At 47.9% G+C, this 16,322-nt stretch overlaps 3 protein-coding genes across 6 annotated transcripts in view; 2 read left to right on the top strand and 1 right to left on the bottom strand.

The window, feature by feature from the left end:
• The window catches only part of vti1a (vesicle transport through interaction with t-SNAREs 1A), a 96,119-nt gene extending 87,727 nt beyond the window's left edge, over positions 1-8,392 (bottom strand). Inside the window, exons 1-3 of one of the 2 annotated variants that reach the window (XM_076152200.1) lie at positions 8,093-8,392; positions 5,323-5,381; positions 4,246-4,356 (exon numbers count right to left, since the gene is read on the bottom strand). In XM_076152200.1, coding sequence (XP_076008315.1) covers positions 4,246-4,356; positions 5,323-5,381; positions 8,093-8,186 — 264 coding nt within the window. In that variant the 5' untranslated portion in view covers positions 8,187-8,392. The remainder of the gene's footprint in view (positions 1-4,245; positions 4,357-5,322; positions 5,382-8,092) is intronic. The other variant, XM_076152199.1, reaches the window with a different exon arrangement.
• An 81-nt stretch (positions 8,393-8,473) lies between these two features.
• zdhhc6 (zDHHC palmitoyltransferase 6) lies at positions 8,474-12,185 on the top strand. Of its 3 annotated transcripts, none has more exons than XM_076152279.1 (11): positions 8,474-8,542; positions 9,202-9,728; positions 9,815-9,906; positions 9,998-10,157; positions 10,269-10,427; positions 10,545-10,598; positions 10,768-10,935; positions 11,026-11,067; positions 11,161-11,306; positions 11,388-11,434; positions 11,533-12,185. In XM_076152279.1, exons 2-11 carry the CDS (start codon positions 9,462-9,464, stop codon positions 11,628-11,630), a joined length of 1,233 nt encoding a protein of 410 aa, XP_076008394.1. In that variant the 5' UTR covers positions 8,474-8,542; positions 9,202-9,461; the 3' UTR covers positions 11,631-12,185. The 3 variants fall into 3 exon arrangements, with proteins under 3 accessions (XP_076008394.1, XP_076008392.1, XP_076008393.1); XM_076152277.1 differs by having other exon boundaries at positions 11,158-11,306; XM_076152278.1 differs by lacking the exon at positions 8,474-8,542 and adding an exon at positions 8,587-8,672 and having other exon boundaries at positions 11,158-11,306.
• A 397-nt stretch (positions 12,186-12,582) lies between these two features.
• Positions 12,583-16,322, top strand: part of coasy (CoA synthase) — a 4,437-nt gene continuing 697 nt past the window's right edge. Inside the window, exons 1-9 of the mRNA XM_076151985.1 lie at positions 12,583-12,835; positions 13,503-14,280; positions 14,372-14,586; positions 14,686-14,817; positions 15,278-15,467; positions 15,554-15,618; positions 15,705-15,789; positions 15,877-15,974; positions 16,102-16,248. Coding sequence (XP_076008100.1) covers positions 13,584-14,280; positions 14,372-14,586; positions 14,686-14,817; positions 15,278-15,467; positions 15,554-15,618; positions 15,705-15,789; positions 15,877-15,974; positions 16,102-16,248 — 1,629 coding nt within the window. The 5' untranslated portion in view covers positions 12,583-12,835; positions 13,503-13,583. The remainder of the gene's footprint in view (positions 12,836-13,502; positions 14,281-14,371; positions 14,587-14,685; positions 14,818-15,277; positions 15,468-15,553; positions 15,619-15,704; positions 15,790-15,876; positions 15,975-16,101; positions 16,249-16,322) is intronic.

The raw sequence follows: 16,322 nt of genomic DNA, 5'->3' as shown, positions 1-16,322 counted from the left end.
AATCTACACTAGGACATATGAGCTCTTCAGTTATGAGTGATCAGACTTTGGTGTCATTGATACGTGTTCAAGCCACAAAGCTTGAAAAGAAGCAATCTGCCATTTCGCCTAAATGCTTCGTAAAAAACAAGAAGCTTTATTATGTTGCTCTGCACGCAGGATTGGACATGAGGAGGGACCGGAGCAGAAGGACGAGCAGAAGACGGATTACAGCGGCCTGGAAGAGCTCCCATCAAAACCCCGATCTGCTTTCAAACCGGATATTCAAGTTGTCAGAGAGGAAATAAACTAAACTTTCCGACATCGTGACTTTTCCGACAAACTCTCCTTTCTCTTTCTCTTTTGTTGTTAATTGTGTCGGCATGATGAGTTTGTTTCGGGATCTGTTAAAGTTGGATGGCGCAACCTTGAGTCGTCCGTGACAGCCACTGTGCCAGATAATAGCGGTGTAAATAAGGCCCTCGCACGGTGACCTCTGACCCCCCGCCGCCGCCGCTCAAAACAAGAGACAAAGCCGATATGCTGGATAAGATGGCGTTTCAAAGATTCTACAGAAATTGTATTCGGAGGCGGCAAACAGCGAGGAAAACAAGGAGACTTATGGGTAAACCTTGCACCCGTGGCGTCCTTATGAGCTCAGCGACCGCACGCAATCCGCCCGGTAATTAAACAAAAAGCCTCCATGTTTTGCTCAAACTGAAAGCTCAATTTCAAGTCGTCCTCCAGAAGGTCGAGCCTCCGCCACTTAGGAAACTGAGAAACCGCTGTGAATAAAAAAAAAAAAGACAGCACTGACGGCTTCTTCATTCCGTTCACCTCGCGCACTTGAGGAAAATACATTTCTTTGCAATGTTTCAAGGTTGATTGTGCTTAAAGAGCTTTAATTATCACCCTGGGCAACCGAGTGTCGAGGCATTCCATCAGGTTTGTGTTCACAAAGGAAAGAGAAAACATATCATTCCACAGACCCTACTTGACCGTGACTGTAACACCAAACAGGATGTCAACTCACAAATCAATACCACACACACACACACACAATCAGGTGAATGAAACTAGGCTGGAATGACTTTGAGAGGGAGAAGAGACTCATTCCATCCTGTTTAGAATCGTCAGGCCTCTACACTTCAGGTGCTGTGAAAACACACACACACACACACACACACACACACACACACACACACACACACACACACACACACACACACACACACACACACACACACACACACACACACACACACACACACACACACACACACACACACACACACACACAGGATGAGTAATGATGTGCGTTTTCAAAAGGCCCTACTTGATATTTGGAAACCTTCACGGCCGCTGATGAAATAGTAAAACAGCTCATTGTAACAAATCCGCCGCTGATTTCTATTCAGTCCAAATTGGGGTTGATGTTAGGAAATTAACCTCGCAGAAACGCCAATATAAACAAATTACACAGCGATTGTCACGCCGTCGACAGAAGCGGCGCATTACTACCACACGTTTTTACACTCACTGACACAAATAGGTGAATTGTCCGACGGTGAAGCTGAATAAATAGCAATTAACCCTCGCGAGAGTCAAGGATTCTTCAACGTAAACGCAACGTTGAACCAGATGCTTCGTCTTCCAAGTGGAGGAGTGAGAAATGCAAAGATGATTGCGCGAGTCAAGGAGGTGTAATATGAGCACTGGCACTTCCACGTCAGAACGATTCACAGGCTGAGGCAGATGTGAAAACCCGGTGACGACTACAATCAATGAAGTGGCAGAATGAAATGTTTACAATGTCGTTCTGGAGAAAGACGCTCCTCTTCTCCTGCTGCCGCGCCGTTTCAAACGGGTTTCGCTTTGCATTTCTCGATCAACTTTCAGAGAGACACGGGGCAGGGAGAGGAAGAGCGCCAGAGACAAGACGAGCTGGAAGGATGAAGTTAGAAGTAGAACCAGAATGAAAACAAGCACAATTAACAGGGGCCTTCACCGCAAGGACACTTTTAGGGGACGTAAATGTGTAATCTGCACTGCGGCGCATGAGGGCGGAGGTCAGGAGCGGCAATAAGTGGAGGGATTTATCAGAGTGAGTCCACCCTCACATCTGAGAGGAAGAGTAATTGGTAAATGTGCCTGATATTGCCCTCGTCATGTAACCGAAACGTGGTGAAATTCTTGGAGCAACACCGCCATCTGCTGGCCATACAGGCGAACAGCAGCGCGTGGGATTCAGGGTAAATAACAGCGGCAGAATGAATCAATTCAAAGACAGAAATGTGACGCAGTTATCAGATTTCACGTTTTGATTCGATACAAATTGAGAATCCAAAACAGAATTATTGAAATTTATTATCTAGATTAATTTATTTGTCTCACAATATTAGAAAAAAGTACTAAAAACGGTTTCGGATGAACTCAATTTCAAATTGAAGCAAATGAACTGAAAATACAACAGGGATTTCCTTTAAAAGGCAAAACATGGCAACAGCAGTTAGATCACTACTAACAAAGCAGGGGAAGTTGTGGATCTGATGCTGCTTTAGAGACGCTTCACTGGATGAGCTTGTTGCATCATTCAGGCAACTCTCTTGCTTCGTGAGACGTTTGTGGACCTCTGAAAGTGTCCCTGTGATGTCTCATTAGATGAAGACATTAAACCTCTCCTCACCCTGATCAAAGCCGGCGCTAAGAGCCATTTGTGCTTCTCATGAACGCCACCAACGCCAATTCCATTCTGCTTTTTATCTATTGTACCGCTCTCACTCGGGCTTTTCTGCCCCTTTGCATCGTCTCGCACCTGTTTGTCGCCGACCGGTCTTAAGATTCGCACGCCCCCTCCCGTATGCCGCCCGGGGTGGCTGCCGGATAAGTTCTCTTCCTGGATGAAGATGTCTGGGATGCCGGGGGTCAAACCGGGGTCGCCGTCTAGAAAGCGAGCAGGAATGAGGTCTCAAGCTGGCACACCGGTAGTAGGAAAACTTCAAAACGGAGGGTGAACCAGAGGATAAGAGAGTAGGTTAAGGGGAGAGAGACCTGCGGGAGGCCGGCGGGGAGGTGGGGGATTAGGCGGCGGAGGGAGTGGAAAGGCCTTGATATCCACGGAAAGCACAACAAAGCCCCAGCTTTTACATTAAAAAGAGAGGAGATTGGCTCCTTTTCCCCTCAGCAGACACCTTTAGAGCCGGGTGTCATGTCCTCCCGGGGCGCACGGGAGGAGAGAGGCTGCCGGCGTGCAGGGGGGGGGCTGAACTTCCTGCCTTCTGAAACGTCTCGCCGGACAGACTAAACGAAACGACACGGCGGCAGGTGGCCGGTCCCGGTTTGGAACGTCCGCTCAGTTTGACCCCACCACACGGAAAACCACAGACTCAAACGCACCCGATCATCGTTTGTGAGTCGTCTCTTCACCTTGAGCTCCACATTAGTTTGGTTTACTGAGCTGAAATAATAAACGAGTGCTTCATCACATATTTATCATGAGCAAGGTAAGGATTTGAAGAGAAAAGCTACTTTGTGTTTGTTTCTGATTGGTCACTTCATCTTCATCTTCATCGATCAGGCGCTGAAGCACCTTGAGCGCTTGTTTGGTTGTTTGGTTGCCCGGGACGCGACTCCACGGACCGGACTCTGAGTGTAGCTTTGATTGGAGGTTGGCGATCAAATCCGACACACATGCTGATTTATGAATTACTAAACAAGGACAGACTTCAGCAGCCGCTAACACAAACAACACAACCCACCGCTTCACACACACACACACACACAAACACACAACACTTGCAAGTTCAAACCCAAACTCTGAATTAACCCCTGAGCTCTGGTGTAGGACTGATTGTGTTTGTGTGTGTGAGTGTGTGTGAGAGAGAAAGAGAGTTTGGTAGCTGTGTGTACGTGTTTGTGTTTGCAGTACATGTCAGCAACAAATTCAGTTTGATTGACACTTTACTTACCCTGCTGAACATTAAGATCCACTTATTTACTGATGTGCCTCTTTTAAATGACTCCGATTAGTTATAAAGACTAATAGTGATTGATTGGGGTTTGGGTTTCCTTTACATTTGTTCAATAATCGGCTAAAACACTTGTAAGAGTTTAACTTCAGTCAATGAACACTTTCTCAAACCCCAGTAAGGCACTTGATGGCGCAAACACACCAATGAGGTCTCACACTGCGGCGCTCTGTAGCACTGTGTTTGGTGTGTGTGTGTGTGTGTGTGTGTGTGTGTGTTTTGGTGTTGCTGTACTTACAAAGTCCTTCTCCAGCTTCTCCACCTCCTGCTTGTAGCTCTTCAGCCTGGTGGTGAACATGGCTCGGCTCTGGATGGGGATCTCCCTCACCTCCAGGTCCATCTGCTCCAGCTGCAACCCACAAGCAACCTACATTAAAAACAAACACTACAGACGCCCCCTGGGGTAAAATAAGGGCTAGAGAGTCAGAATCAGAGGATGTTCTGGCCTTGGCAGAGGTATGAGCTCCTCTAGCGTTACTTTAAAGATGATTCACATCCATTAAGACGCAGATTTTAAATCATTTAGATAGAACTCATGCTGATGTGAATCTATAGTGTGTATTTCTATACATGTGTTTCCATTCTGTTCCATCTCTGCCACACAGATGAAACACTGGGCTGACAGCTAAACTTTCCAAAATGAGCCTCGTCAGCGGCGTTAACTTTAATCTGTTCCGGGTGCCGATTGTTGAAAGGGAAAACGCCGCCGCCGCCCGTCACTCAACCGGGGCGATTAAAGTTCTGACAGCCGCGGCTTGTTCTGTAAATAAATTCACTATCGCGTATGAAAGGCGAGGCGCACGGGCCCGACAATGTCACGCTGAATGAAGCAAAGGCGCGGCTTGATGCGCGCTTAGACAGGTTTCCTCTATGGCTGGATTTGGAGGAGCTAATATATCGGTGACATAACAACGACAACCGCCGCGACAATTTGTCTCTGTCAGGCGAGTTTGCTGCTTTTTAAACAGCGACATGAAGACTCCCACCTCAAGATAATGGCATGAAATGTGTCATAGGGGTGTCACTTAAAAGCAGATTATTGGAAAGTAATCATGCCGGGGAAGGGAGGAGGGGAGGAGGGGAGGAGGGAGGAGGGGAGGAGGGGAGGAGGGGAGGAGGGGAGGAGGGAGCCCGCTTGCCGCCGTGTGAAGTGTGTGTGTGTGTGTGTGTGTGTCACACATGTCATGTCACCACCAGGATAATACAGGTGCTGTTTGTCTGGTGCCCGGGAAAAAAAAATGGTCCCCTCCCTCTTTCTGCAAAATTCATTATTTAGGAAATAGGAAGAGGAGGAAATTACTGATCAAAGACGTACCAACTCTCTGACTTCTTCAAGCTGTTTGTCGACATTTAGAACCAGCTGTGTCTTCTCCTCTGAAAGGGAAGAGAGAGGGGGGAGAGGAGGAAAAAAAACAGGAACATATTGATCAGCCGACAGAGAAACAGCGCTTCATGACAACAACCTAACTCCCCCGCAACGGGTGGAGAGGAGAGAGGGGAGGAGAGGGGGGAGAGCGATGGAGAGATGGGGAGGCAGGAACACACGAGGACACATTTGAAGATATATTTACACATTCTCTCCACACGACGAGCCAACATTTGATGTCTCTTAGTTATTGGCGTCTGCGAGGCCTTTGTTTTGTTTGTTTGTTTGTTTGTTTTTGCGCTGAGGAGCGGTGAGACACCTCGTGCCGACTCAAAGGGAAAGGAGATGTCAGCTTTGCTCGCTTGCCAAGAAGTCCCACTCGGAATGACTAACGCCGCTCTGCACCCGGCACCCCGCGGCTGCTCCTCTGCCTCGCCCTCTGAAAGTCATTAGGACGAGCAAGAGCAAGAGCAAGAGCGAGTGTGTGTGTGTGAGTGTGTGTGTGTGTGTGTGTGTGTGTGTGTGTGTGTGTGTGTGTGTGTGTGTGTGTGTGTGTGTGTGTGTGTGTGTGTGTGTGTGTGTGTGTGTGTGTGTGTGTGTGTGTGTGTGTGTGTGTGTGTTGGTGTGTGTGTGTTGGTCCGGCGACCTCATCACTGTCTGTTCTGAGGCTTTACAGCTGCTTTCCTCCACAGATGACAGATGTGATAGTGAAACTCAGATCATCCGTCCATTCAATTTTGACTTTAACTACTATTATGTCATCTCAAAGGAGATATAAAGAAGGTTTGAGCAACATTTTAAATGAATCCATATAAGGGTCATCATTGAAATTGATCAATCAGTTAAAGGCAGAAAATGAATTTGTGGCTATTTCAATAAGTGATTAATTCTGGAATTCACATTAAGTTAAAAGAAATGAGCTTTTAGCAGCTTTTCAACTGTGATAGCAAAATGAAATCTACTTAAATGACTCCCTACATGGCAACATTACGGCCAAGCAAACGCCTCCTAAACAAACATTTGGGCTGAGAGCAAAGAGGCAACGAGTTCAGCAGATAATGAGGAGCAGAGAAATCCATTAATATCTTCCATGAAAAGTCGCTTCATTCCTTCTGATTGGACTTCAAGTGGGGGTTTTGAACAAATGGAGACGATCCAGTTCATTGTGCCGGGTTCCAACAGTTTCCTTTTAAACTGTCACGTTTGATATTTGGCTTAGAAACATTCACAACTCCAGCTGAAGGATCAGGAGCTGAAACTTTCACCTGCTAAATGTGATAAATAATGACCAACGTTTTCATCAATAATTGAGTGGTGGCGTTAACAAAACTTGGGCCTTCATAAAGCAAATCACAAGGTCATCAGCGGTGGGATTCATAGCGGTGGGGGAGGCGGAGCCGACGTTACGGATTTGCCAGCCTTCAAATTCATTTTTAAAACAGCGTGTCCGCTCTCTCAGCCTGGACGGTAAACAGCGAGAGGCGATGGGTTGAAAGGTGAGACGTCTGGCCGCTTTCTCTGGCTCAGGCTCAGACTCAGACTCAGGCCCGAGCCATAAGCTGTGAAATATGTATGGATATTTACCAAGACCGCCCGCCTGCTGACAGGTGGGAGGCCAGGTTTGGAAATGGAAGTACGGCAGAAATCCAAGCAATTAGGGAAGAGAGCAATAAGTGATGAAGTTGAGATTTGGCCTCACAAAATAACAACAAAACACACGAATATGGAACCATTAATGTATTCAATAGATATAAACACAATATAAATATAATCTTATCAAGTTAGATTCAAAAAGCTCTAATAAACGTATAGACATACAGTATATAAGATTTGTAGTGGATCAACTAAAGAGGTCATCTGCATATTTCACTTTATAATTGATGAATTCCAATGAACCATTTGCAGCTACATGTGCTTTTCATGACATGACTAATATTGTAAATGTCCCATCTCTCAAAATTAAGAAATCATTTTTTAAATTCATGGATGTGCTCCAGGGTTCCAGCTCCGCTCCCTAACTGTGCGGGGTTCTTCCCATCAGCCAGGTTCTGTTCAAATTGCTTCAGAACCTCGTCAGATCAGTCACCCTGACAACTAACAGACGGACAGATGACGTCATCACACACAGAGACTACTGATCAGATGCTGCTGAGTGACACTTTCCTCTCCTGGTCTCATTGAGGGCTTTTCCTCAGCTGATATGATGTCATCAAGCTGATATGATGTCATCAAGTTCAATCCCCCCCACAGCATCCATGACAACAAGGAACCAGAACCTACCTACCTACCTACCTACCTACCTACCTACCTACCTACCTACCTACCTACCTACCTACCTACCTACCTACCTCTCTCTCTCTCTCTCTCTCTCTCTCTCTCTCTCTCTCTCTCTCTCTCTCTCTCTCTCTCTCTCTCTCTCTCTCTCTCTCACACACACTCACACTCACACTCACACACACACACACACACACACACAAAGTTACAAGGTTATAGAGTTAGAGAGCCTGGCCTATGCGTGTTTACAAACTCAGAACGCACTTGTTTCATTATTTATCACATTTTCTAGCAGAATAATACACTTTATATTATCCGTATTTATGAGAGTACCGGCAAAAGCTGAACCCTGCTAACATTGGCTAGCATTCCCAGCTGATAGCCGCTATCAAACCGATAGCATCCAGCCCATCGATCCCAAGCCAATCAATTTAAAGAGCCTTACCTCCGCTGATTTTCGGGATCTTCCCGATTTTATTGGTTACTTCTGCCGTGAGGGTTCCGAAGTCTTGTTCGTAGGCTTCAAAGTCTGAAGACATGTTGAAGAATGTGGTCTAAAACAGGTGGTTCCCTGCTTGACAGTTAGCTCGGAATAATAAAAACAAGGCTAACACGGAGTTTCTTCCTGGTGTTACAGTTAAATGTCCCCGACGTGAAACAGGATATTGTTATTTGTTTTTACACCAAAACTACTTAAGCGACTGGATAAAAAACACAATTTGGTTCTTTTCATCAATATTATGCTTACAAAAATTGTGTTCCAATTCTATATAAAATAATAAATAAATAAAAGTGAGCGGGCGGCTGAGGGGGGGAACCATGGTGACGCACCGTGAAGAACGGTTCCTATCTGCCTACAGAAAGGGATGAAAGAAACAATCAAGGAAGTGTCCAGGTCAGTCATTTAAAGTGACAGCTTTTTTCGTCATTCATAAACTATCTCCATATACGTGTGCGAGTAAACATCCGTTATATCTTTAAGATTCGTTATCATCCGCGTTTTCTCTTCTCACCTTTTCTTAACGGTACGCTAGAACGAGCTAGCTAACAGGTTTAGCTACTTTAGCTCATCAATTGTGTCTGATGGGGTTATTGAATCATAAACACGTAGAATGGTTGTAATTACTGATTTTACTTTAATCATGTCGCTTTCAGTGGAGTCCAACAGGACACGCCAGACTGTCTCAGTGCTGCAGTGCAGTCTTTTTTGGCGAATTGGCTAACATGGCCAACCGTGAGCTAGCTAACCAGGCTTAGGCTTGTGTGTGAAAAGTGACACTTCCGCTTGTGGTTATGTATTGTAAAACAACAAATAGTGTCCAGTCAAACCTGATCGGCAGCCCCGCAGTGTGTGTAAAGGGTTAAACGTGATCGTCACTATACAGCAGATGTTATTGTAAAGCTGAAATCCACACCAACTCAGCTGTATCACATTTAACAAGGTTGAGCAGTAGTACAGTCAGTCAGCTGCTCCATGTTGTCTCATATAGCACTGGAGCTTCTAGGATGTCGCACTGAAGCGTTGTTGTTTCTGATGTGTGTTTCCTGTCCTAGATGTGGATTGTGAGTCCCTCTGAAAGTTTCTGAGCTCCCAGGATGCTGCTCTCTATCGGGGCTGGGAACCATGGGAACCACCAGGCCTCGGTGACTCGCTGCCCGGCCTGCTGCTGCTGCTGCTGGGTTTCCAGAGGACAAGAAGAGACAAAGACATGCTGCTTGCGAGATAGAAGCGGGAGAAAGTGACACGTTGACGTCGCCAGAATCTTCATCCCTCTTATTTTTTTTGTACTGAGTATTAACGTTGTGGTTTAAAGATGAACTTCCTCTCGACCTTTGTGACGTTTGAGAATCTCCATGAGGTTCGGCGATTGTGCCACTGGGGTCCTCTGATCGCCCTGTCCGTCATCGCCATCTGCTCCACCATGGCCGTCCTGGACTCCATTATCTGGTACTGGCCGCTGGACACCACGGGCGGCAGCATCAACTTCATCATGCTCATCAACTGGACCGTCCTCATCCTCTACAACTACTTCAACGCCATGTTTGTGGGACCCGGGTACATCCCTCTTGGCTGGAAACCGGTAAGGGTCAGTGTCAGGGTCGTGGGACGTTGCTGTGGCGATGTCTTCCATCAGGCGTGTGATGTGATGTGTTTATCCTGCCACAGGAGAATCAACAGGAGGCGCAGTATCTTCAGTTTTGCAGAGTGTGCCAAGGGTTCAAGGCTCCCAGATCGCACCACTGTCGCAAGTGCAACAGGTACAGAAATCAGAGAAGTCTTTGGATGTAGTGTGTATGGCTGCAAACCTGTCACACCGCGTCTTCCCCTCCTCCTCCTCTCCTCCCTCAGGTGCGTCATGAAAATGGACCACCACTGCCCCTGGATCAACAACTGCTGCGGCCACCAGAACCACGCCTACTTCACCAGCTTCCTGTTGCTGGCACCGCTGGGCTGCTCGCACGCCGCCGTCATCTTCATCATGACCATGTACACGCAGCTTTACGAGAGGGTCAGTACCTTCCACACACACACACACATACACAGACCATACAAACATGATTATCAGCTCTTTCCTTTGCACAGTTCCTCCTCCTTAACCTACATGTTGATGCCGTTGCAGATCTCTTTTGGATGGAGCACTGTGAGGATCGATATGAGCGCTGTGCGGCGTTTCCAGCCCCTCATGCCCTTTAGTGTGCCCGCCTTCGCTGCCACGCTGTTTGCCTTAGGTTTGGCGTTGGGCACCACGATTGCTGTCGGCATGCTTTTCTTCATACAGGTGATGGCGTCAGACGGCTCTCTGAGTGTCAAGAGTTTTATTAATACTCTGCTGTTGTCAGGAGTCAGGCGTTTCCTTTGATAACTGCGTTATGTTTAACCGGTTTGTCCTTTCCAGATGAAAGTCATCCTTCGGAATAAGACCTCAATCGAGGTCTGGATAGAGGAAAAGGTCAGACTGCACCTCTTTGATTTACAAGCACTTCATCAAATATTTAACCCCATTGACCTTTTCCTCATTCCGTGTCTTTCTCAGATGGATTACTTTTTGTGTATCTGTTGTGTGATCAATACACGCTGACTCATAATGTCAAAGTGTATTTTTATGTCTCGTCCACCAGGCCAAAGACAGAATACAGCACTACCAAACGGGCGAGGAGTTCATCTTCCCGTATGACCTCGGCACCCGATGGCTGAACTTCAAGCAAGTCTTCACATGGTCGGGGACACCCAAGGGCGATGGCATGGTGTGGCAGATCCATCCCAAGTGTCACCAGCACACCTTAACTGTAGGTCGAGTGTGTATGTTGAGTCAGTCCACAGATGCTGTTTGTTGTTGTACAAATTTGGATATCATTTTGTTCTTCCTCTTTAAACAGATTGAGCAACTGAAGCAGAAAGCAGATAAACGAGTGAGAAGTGTAAGTACCTGCTCAGATCAGCTTACAGGATGTGGTGTACGTTCCGGTCAGAGCGGTAGAATAACCACATCTGTACTCGGCCTCGTCCAGCAGGTCCAGTACCGGGCGGTGGACGACTACAACGGGGCCTGCTGCCCTCTCAGCAAGGGCCTGCAAACCTTTTTCAGAACCCCCTGCACCGAGGAGCCCAGAATCCCCCTCAACAAGGGGGACACCATCCTGGCTACCCGCGGCACCAAGTGAGTCCATGTCTACGGTATATTTACAGGGAACATCTGGGCAGATAGATTGTTATTAATGGGGTTTCTTCTCTCTATCAGATGGTGGATGTATGGTGACAAAGTGTTGACCGAGGATCAAGCTAAAGGTAGAAACTGAGCGGATGTTACAGACGTTTTCTTTGTTTTGTTTACTGTAACTCGTCCATCGCAGGTCGAGCAACTAACAGTTTCTCTGTGCCAACAGCGGGCGATCGCGTCAGGGGTTGGTTCCCCAGGAGATGCGTGGAGAAGTGCCATTACGACGCCGCCACCGCCACCGCCAGCGAGAAGAAAGTAAACTAACTACATTTCATCGGGCTGAACTGAACGCCGAGCAGTGTTTTGTTTTCTGCCCGTGGACGCATCCATAGAAGATGTCCCAGTGTGTCGCAGAAACTCCAGGTGTTCTCTCAAGAAGCGAATTCATTTTCAAACGCTCTGAGGCGGCAGTGTTCTCTGAATCTTATTTGTCTCGTTGCTGTTGATCAGATGGTTTTGTTGCTTTTTTAGAGCTCTAAAGGAGAAGACTGCAGATTTCTACCTGCAGCGACTCGCCCAGTGGGTGGAGTTTAACTCGTCTGACCCAAGTCAAACCCAGCAAAGAGTCTTAATTTCCAAGAGTTGCCACAAGGCTTTAACGTGACTTAATCGTGATTTGATGACTTTTTACTTGAATCTGTTGTTTTTACTTGTGTTGATGTCCTTTTTGCTATTATGCAATGCCTCTGCCCAGCTTCTCCTGGGGCCGCCGTCATGCAACTCTTTCTACAGTATGCAGATAACACTGTTTCTTTCTATTATTTTTGTAAAAACAAAATCGTTGGCTTGAAACTATAAAATGAAAAATTTTGAAAATCATGCAAGAGTTGTGTGTTGCCTCAGTCTTTACGGTCTTCGTGTTCGGTGTTGTTTGTGGTCCTGTTTGGCTTTAAGCAGGATATTTGAAAAGGTAATACCGTGTTTAGCCGGAAGATGGCGCTGTAAATAAGATACAGCTCTTATCTGAGTTTTCTGGTATTCCTAAACATTTTGATATAATTGGCTGAAAAATTAATAATTAATAATAAAAATCATTATAATTAATCAAAATAATGAATAATAAAACATAATTCGACCTGATGGTGGCGCTGTAATTGTCAAATTCCGTCTATGTAGCCAAACCTGTGCTGTAAATGGATTTTATAGGACAACAACGCCCATAATGCACCGGTGTGTTGTCCGCCAATCAGAATCTATCAAGTCACGTGACCATCCAAAACATCCTCTTTCCAGTCTTGACATCCTCTAGCGGTAGTTGAGTGATTCCATGGGAGCCAGACTGGGAATGACCGCCGAAGTGTCCAGATCGCGGCGCTCAGATGTGCGTTAGTGGCGGCGGATAACCGGCCGACAACATCCGGTGTCAGATCGCTTCACTCCGGGAGCGTTACCGCTAATGCATAGTGCAATAGCGACTTCCACCCTTCTGCCCCACGCCGCTCTCAGATTGGCCGCTCAGAGGCTCCGAGGTAAGGTCACGCCAAGCGCGCAAGGCCGCACCTCGGTACTTTTACAAATGTCGCGATCATCTGATTTGAAATCAATCACGATCGATCTGTAGACGTTAACAGACACGAGCTAATTAGCACGTAAGCGCCTCCAGCTAAACACCATTGAGTTGACACAATGGGAGTGTCCGGGTCAGAAAGTCAAAACATTTACCTGGGATAAGTAGGCGATCGGTTCCTGGTTCAATTCCTGAAGCCTGTCGAAGTGTTCATGAGCAAGGCACTGAACCCATAACTGCACCTAACTGAAGTTTAAATCGCTATACAAGTTTAGATTCATTAAGCCTCATTTAATGACGTTCAGATCAGGCGATCACCAGGTTGCAGTAGGAAGCAGCTCAATGGTACCGATCCAAACTAATTGTAATCCAATGTCACTCACCAACTGTAAGATGACATCAAGTAGCCTTCAAGAAGAACAGCGACCCACAGCTAGGGTGATGTGCATGGCGAGGACGGTCTGAGATTGGCTGCAAGGGGCAGGGCGGAGGTCAGGCAAAGCTAGAAGAATAGACTGCAGGAGAATCACATCAAACATAAAGCACAGCTGATTCTAACATGAAACCGAGGTAGAGTCATAATAAGTAAAATGTGTTCCTCATCTGGGTCTCTGTTTCTCCCAAAGTAGGGTTATCCTCTTGCTGGTCCACCTGTGGGACCCTGGACTCCTCCTCCTCCTCCTCCTCCTCCTCTTCATCAGGCCTCTAACATGTCCATGTTTAGCACAGGGATTCTTGTGCTGACGTCTCCTCTCCACACTCTTCCTCTGAGGATCAACCCAGTGCTCCGCTCAGCCGCCCAGCTGGTGGAGCGGACTCTTTACGTCCACTTCCACCCGGGCCTGAACCTGAGCAATGGCGCCCAGGCCCGGCCCGTGTTCATCCCCCCCGTGGCGGACCTGTCCAACGCCATCACCCGCCTTTACAGCAACGCCACCGACGTGTGCGGGCACCTGGACGTCCGCGTGTTGGTGACCAACGTCTGCCCTCCGACAATCGCTTCAACCGGGGCTGCGATCTCAAACTCCCCTTTCCCAACGCCACAACGCCTCTCTCATTCTCCAGAGGTGGTGCTGACAGACTTTCCCGTGCAAGACCAAGACCAAGACCAAGGCCACTCCCACCAGGTCAGCCAGTGTCTGCAGAGATACACCGGCCACTGCTACGTCTGCACCCCGCAGCTCACCTCCGTGCTGCTTCACCCGCAGCTGGAGAAGCTGCAGCAGCAAACCGAAGCGGAGGAAGAGCCTGAAAGGAACAAGGAACCTTTGGCGACTTTCAGCGACGTGGTGGTCGGTGGGACGTTCGATCGTCTCCACGGCGCCCACAAGACGCTGCTCAACATCTGCTGCCTGCTCGCCAGTCGAAGGGTCCTTATTGGTGTGTGTGACCAAGAAATGCTGAAAAGTGAGTCGTCCCGAGCAAAGCCTCATGGCACTACATCATATTCAGTGATTGATTGACCTCTGACCTCCTTTTGTCTCTCCCGGGCGTTCAGAAAAGGTGTTGAAAGAACTCATCGAGCCATACTCTCTGCGGGTCCAGAGGCTACACGAGTTCCTGCGAGACGTCAAACCCTCGCTGCAGGTGGAGGTGGTGCCCCTGGACGACCCCTTCGGCTCGTCGGTGTGCGACCCCCTGCTGGAGTGCATCGTGGTCAGCGAGGAGACCAGGAGGGGAGGAGAAGCCGTCAACAAGAGACGCCTCCAGAATGTAAACAAAGGGGTGAAATGTGGAGAGTGGGGTTGATCCTGACATGTTTACACACATTAGTACCTGATGTTTGGTGTCTTCTTCCTCTTCCTGGATCAGGGTCTTCAACCGCTCGTGCTCCATGAGATCCAGCTGCTGAAGGACGTCCACCGCACCGAGGCGGAGGAGGAGAAAATCAGCTCCTCCAGTTTACGCTCACGGCTCCTTGGGACTCCGATCAACCCCCTGAAAGTGAGCCTCCATGCTGTTTACACCCTGATAACAGACCTCAGCCCATCACCTGTATTGCTGTGGATGCAGTAACAGACTGGGCCTTCATCTTGGCGTCACGATAGATCGGAACATCATATTCATCTCACTTTCATCACATTACCATAGATGAGGTTGCAAAGCAGAACCTAAATGGCTGCAAGCTGTAATCCCATTAGAGTCTGGAGAGCCACATTTATTTTAGATTCATGACCACAGCTGAAGTCGGCTTTCTTGCTCGAGTTGTAGTTTCAAAACAAAGTCCTGTGAAGTATGTGAAGACTATTCAGGAAGCGTAATGTTTAACTAGGAGGAGAGGCTGGAGGTCAAATCTGATAAGTGTTCGTCTTGTAACACGCCAAGGTACAATGGAAGCTGTGAATTTGTTGTCCCTTTTGTTACATTTTTGCCATCTCCTGTTTTGGCGTCTCCTCTCTCCTAGGACTCGTCCCATCTCCCTCCGCTCCCGTACGTGATCGGCCTCACGGGTTGCAGCAGCAGCGGTAAGAGCTCCATTTCCCGCTGGCTGCAGGGCCTGGGAGCCGTTTGGATCGACGCCGACAAGCTGGGCCACGAGACGTACCTGCAGGGCACGACGGCATACGGCCGGGTGATCCAGGAGTTTGGCTCGGGTAAAGGAAACAATTGAACTCCTTGATGCAACAGTAAAGATCTGAATGTTCTCTCCTATAAGTTACAGCTCTTTGTTTTGTTTTAGATATCGTCAATGAGGATAAGAGCATCAACAGGCGAGCGTTAGGAAACAAAGTCTTTGGAAACCAGGTACCGTGTCAAATCTAGGTTCAAGTCAGGTTTCAGCTCCCTCTCGTGTCTCATATTGATGATTTACCGTGGATGTTTCCGTACAGGAGCGGTTAAAAGCCCTGACCGACATCGTCTGGCCTGAGATTGCGCTTCTGGTCAAGGAGCGAATCAACCAAGCCAGAGAAGAAGGTAATGATTGTCCACCTTCACACTTCTATCCCCTTGTAGCCTTGTTCGCCCTCGCTGATCACGTGACCCTTGACCCTGTGTTTCCAGGTAAGCAGGTGTGTGTGGTGGATGCGGCGGTTTTCCTGGAGGCCGGCTGGGAGGACATGGCCCACGAGGTCTGGGTCGCCATCATCCCAGAGGAGGAGGTAATGCAGTCCGGTCCTCAGTCAGTTAAGCCTGAGTGAGGAGACAGGCGGAGAGCTTTGGGACGCAGGGAAGGACAGTATAGATCCACTCACATCATGAACCCTCCTCTTCTTCTTCCTCCTCTAGGCAGCGTTGAGGATTACAGAACGGGACGGCGTGAGCGCAGAAGAAGCCTCACGTCGACTGCAGAGCCAGTGGTCCAACGCCAGGAGAATGGAGCAGGCCAACGTGTTGCTCAGCACACTGTGGGACCCAGAGGTCACACATAAACAGGTGGGGGACACACACACTCCCTCACACACACATACACACACTTGGATTTGCTTCTCAAACACATTAGGGTAATC

This window comes from Genypterus blacodes, unplaced genomic scaffold, assembly GCF_046128005.1.
Source record: "Genypterus blacodes isolate CSIRO-AG114 ecotype Tasmania unplaced genomic scaffold, CSIRO-AGI_Gbla_v1 ptg000055l_1, whole genome shotgun sequence".
NCBI lineage: Eukaryota > Metazoa > Chordata > Actinopteri > Ophidiiformes > Ophidiidae > Genypterus > Genypterus blacodes.
Note: the sequence above shows the minus strand (reverse complement) of the source record. Positions and strands in the feature narration are given on the sequence as shown.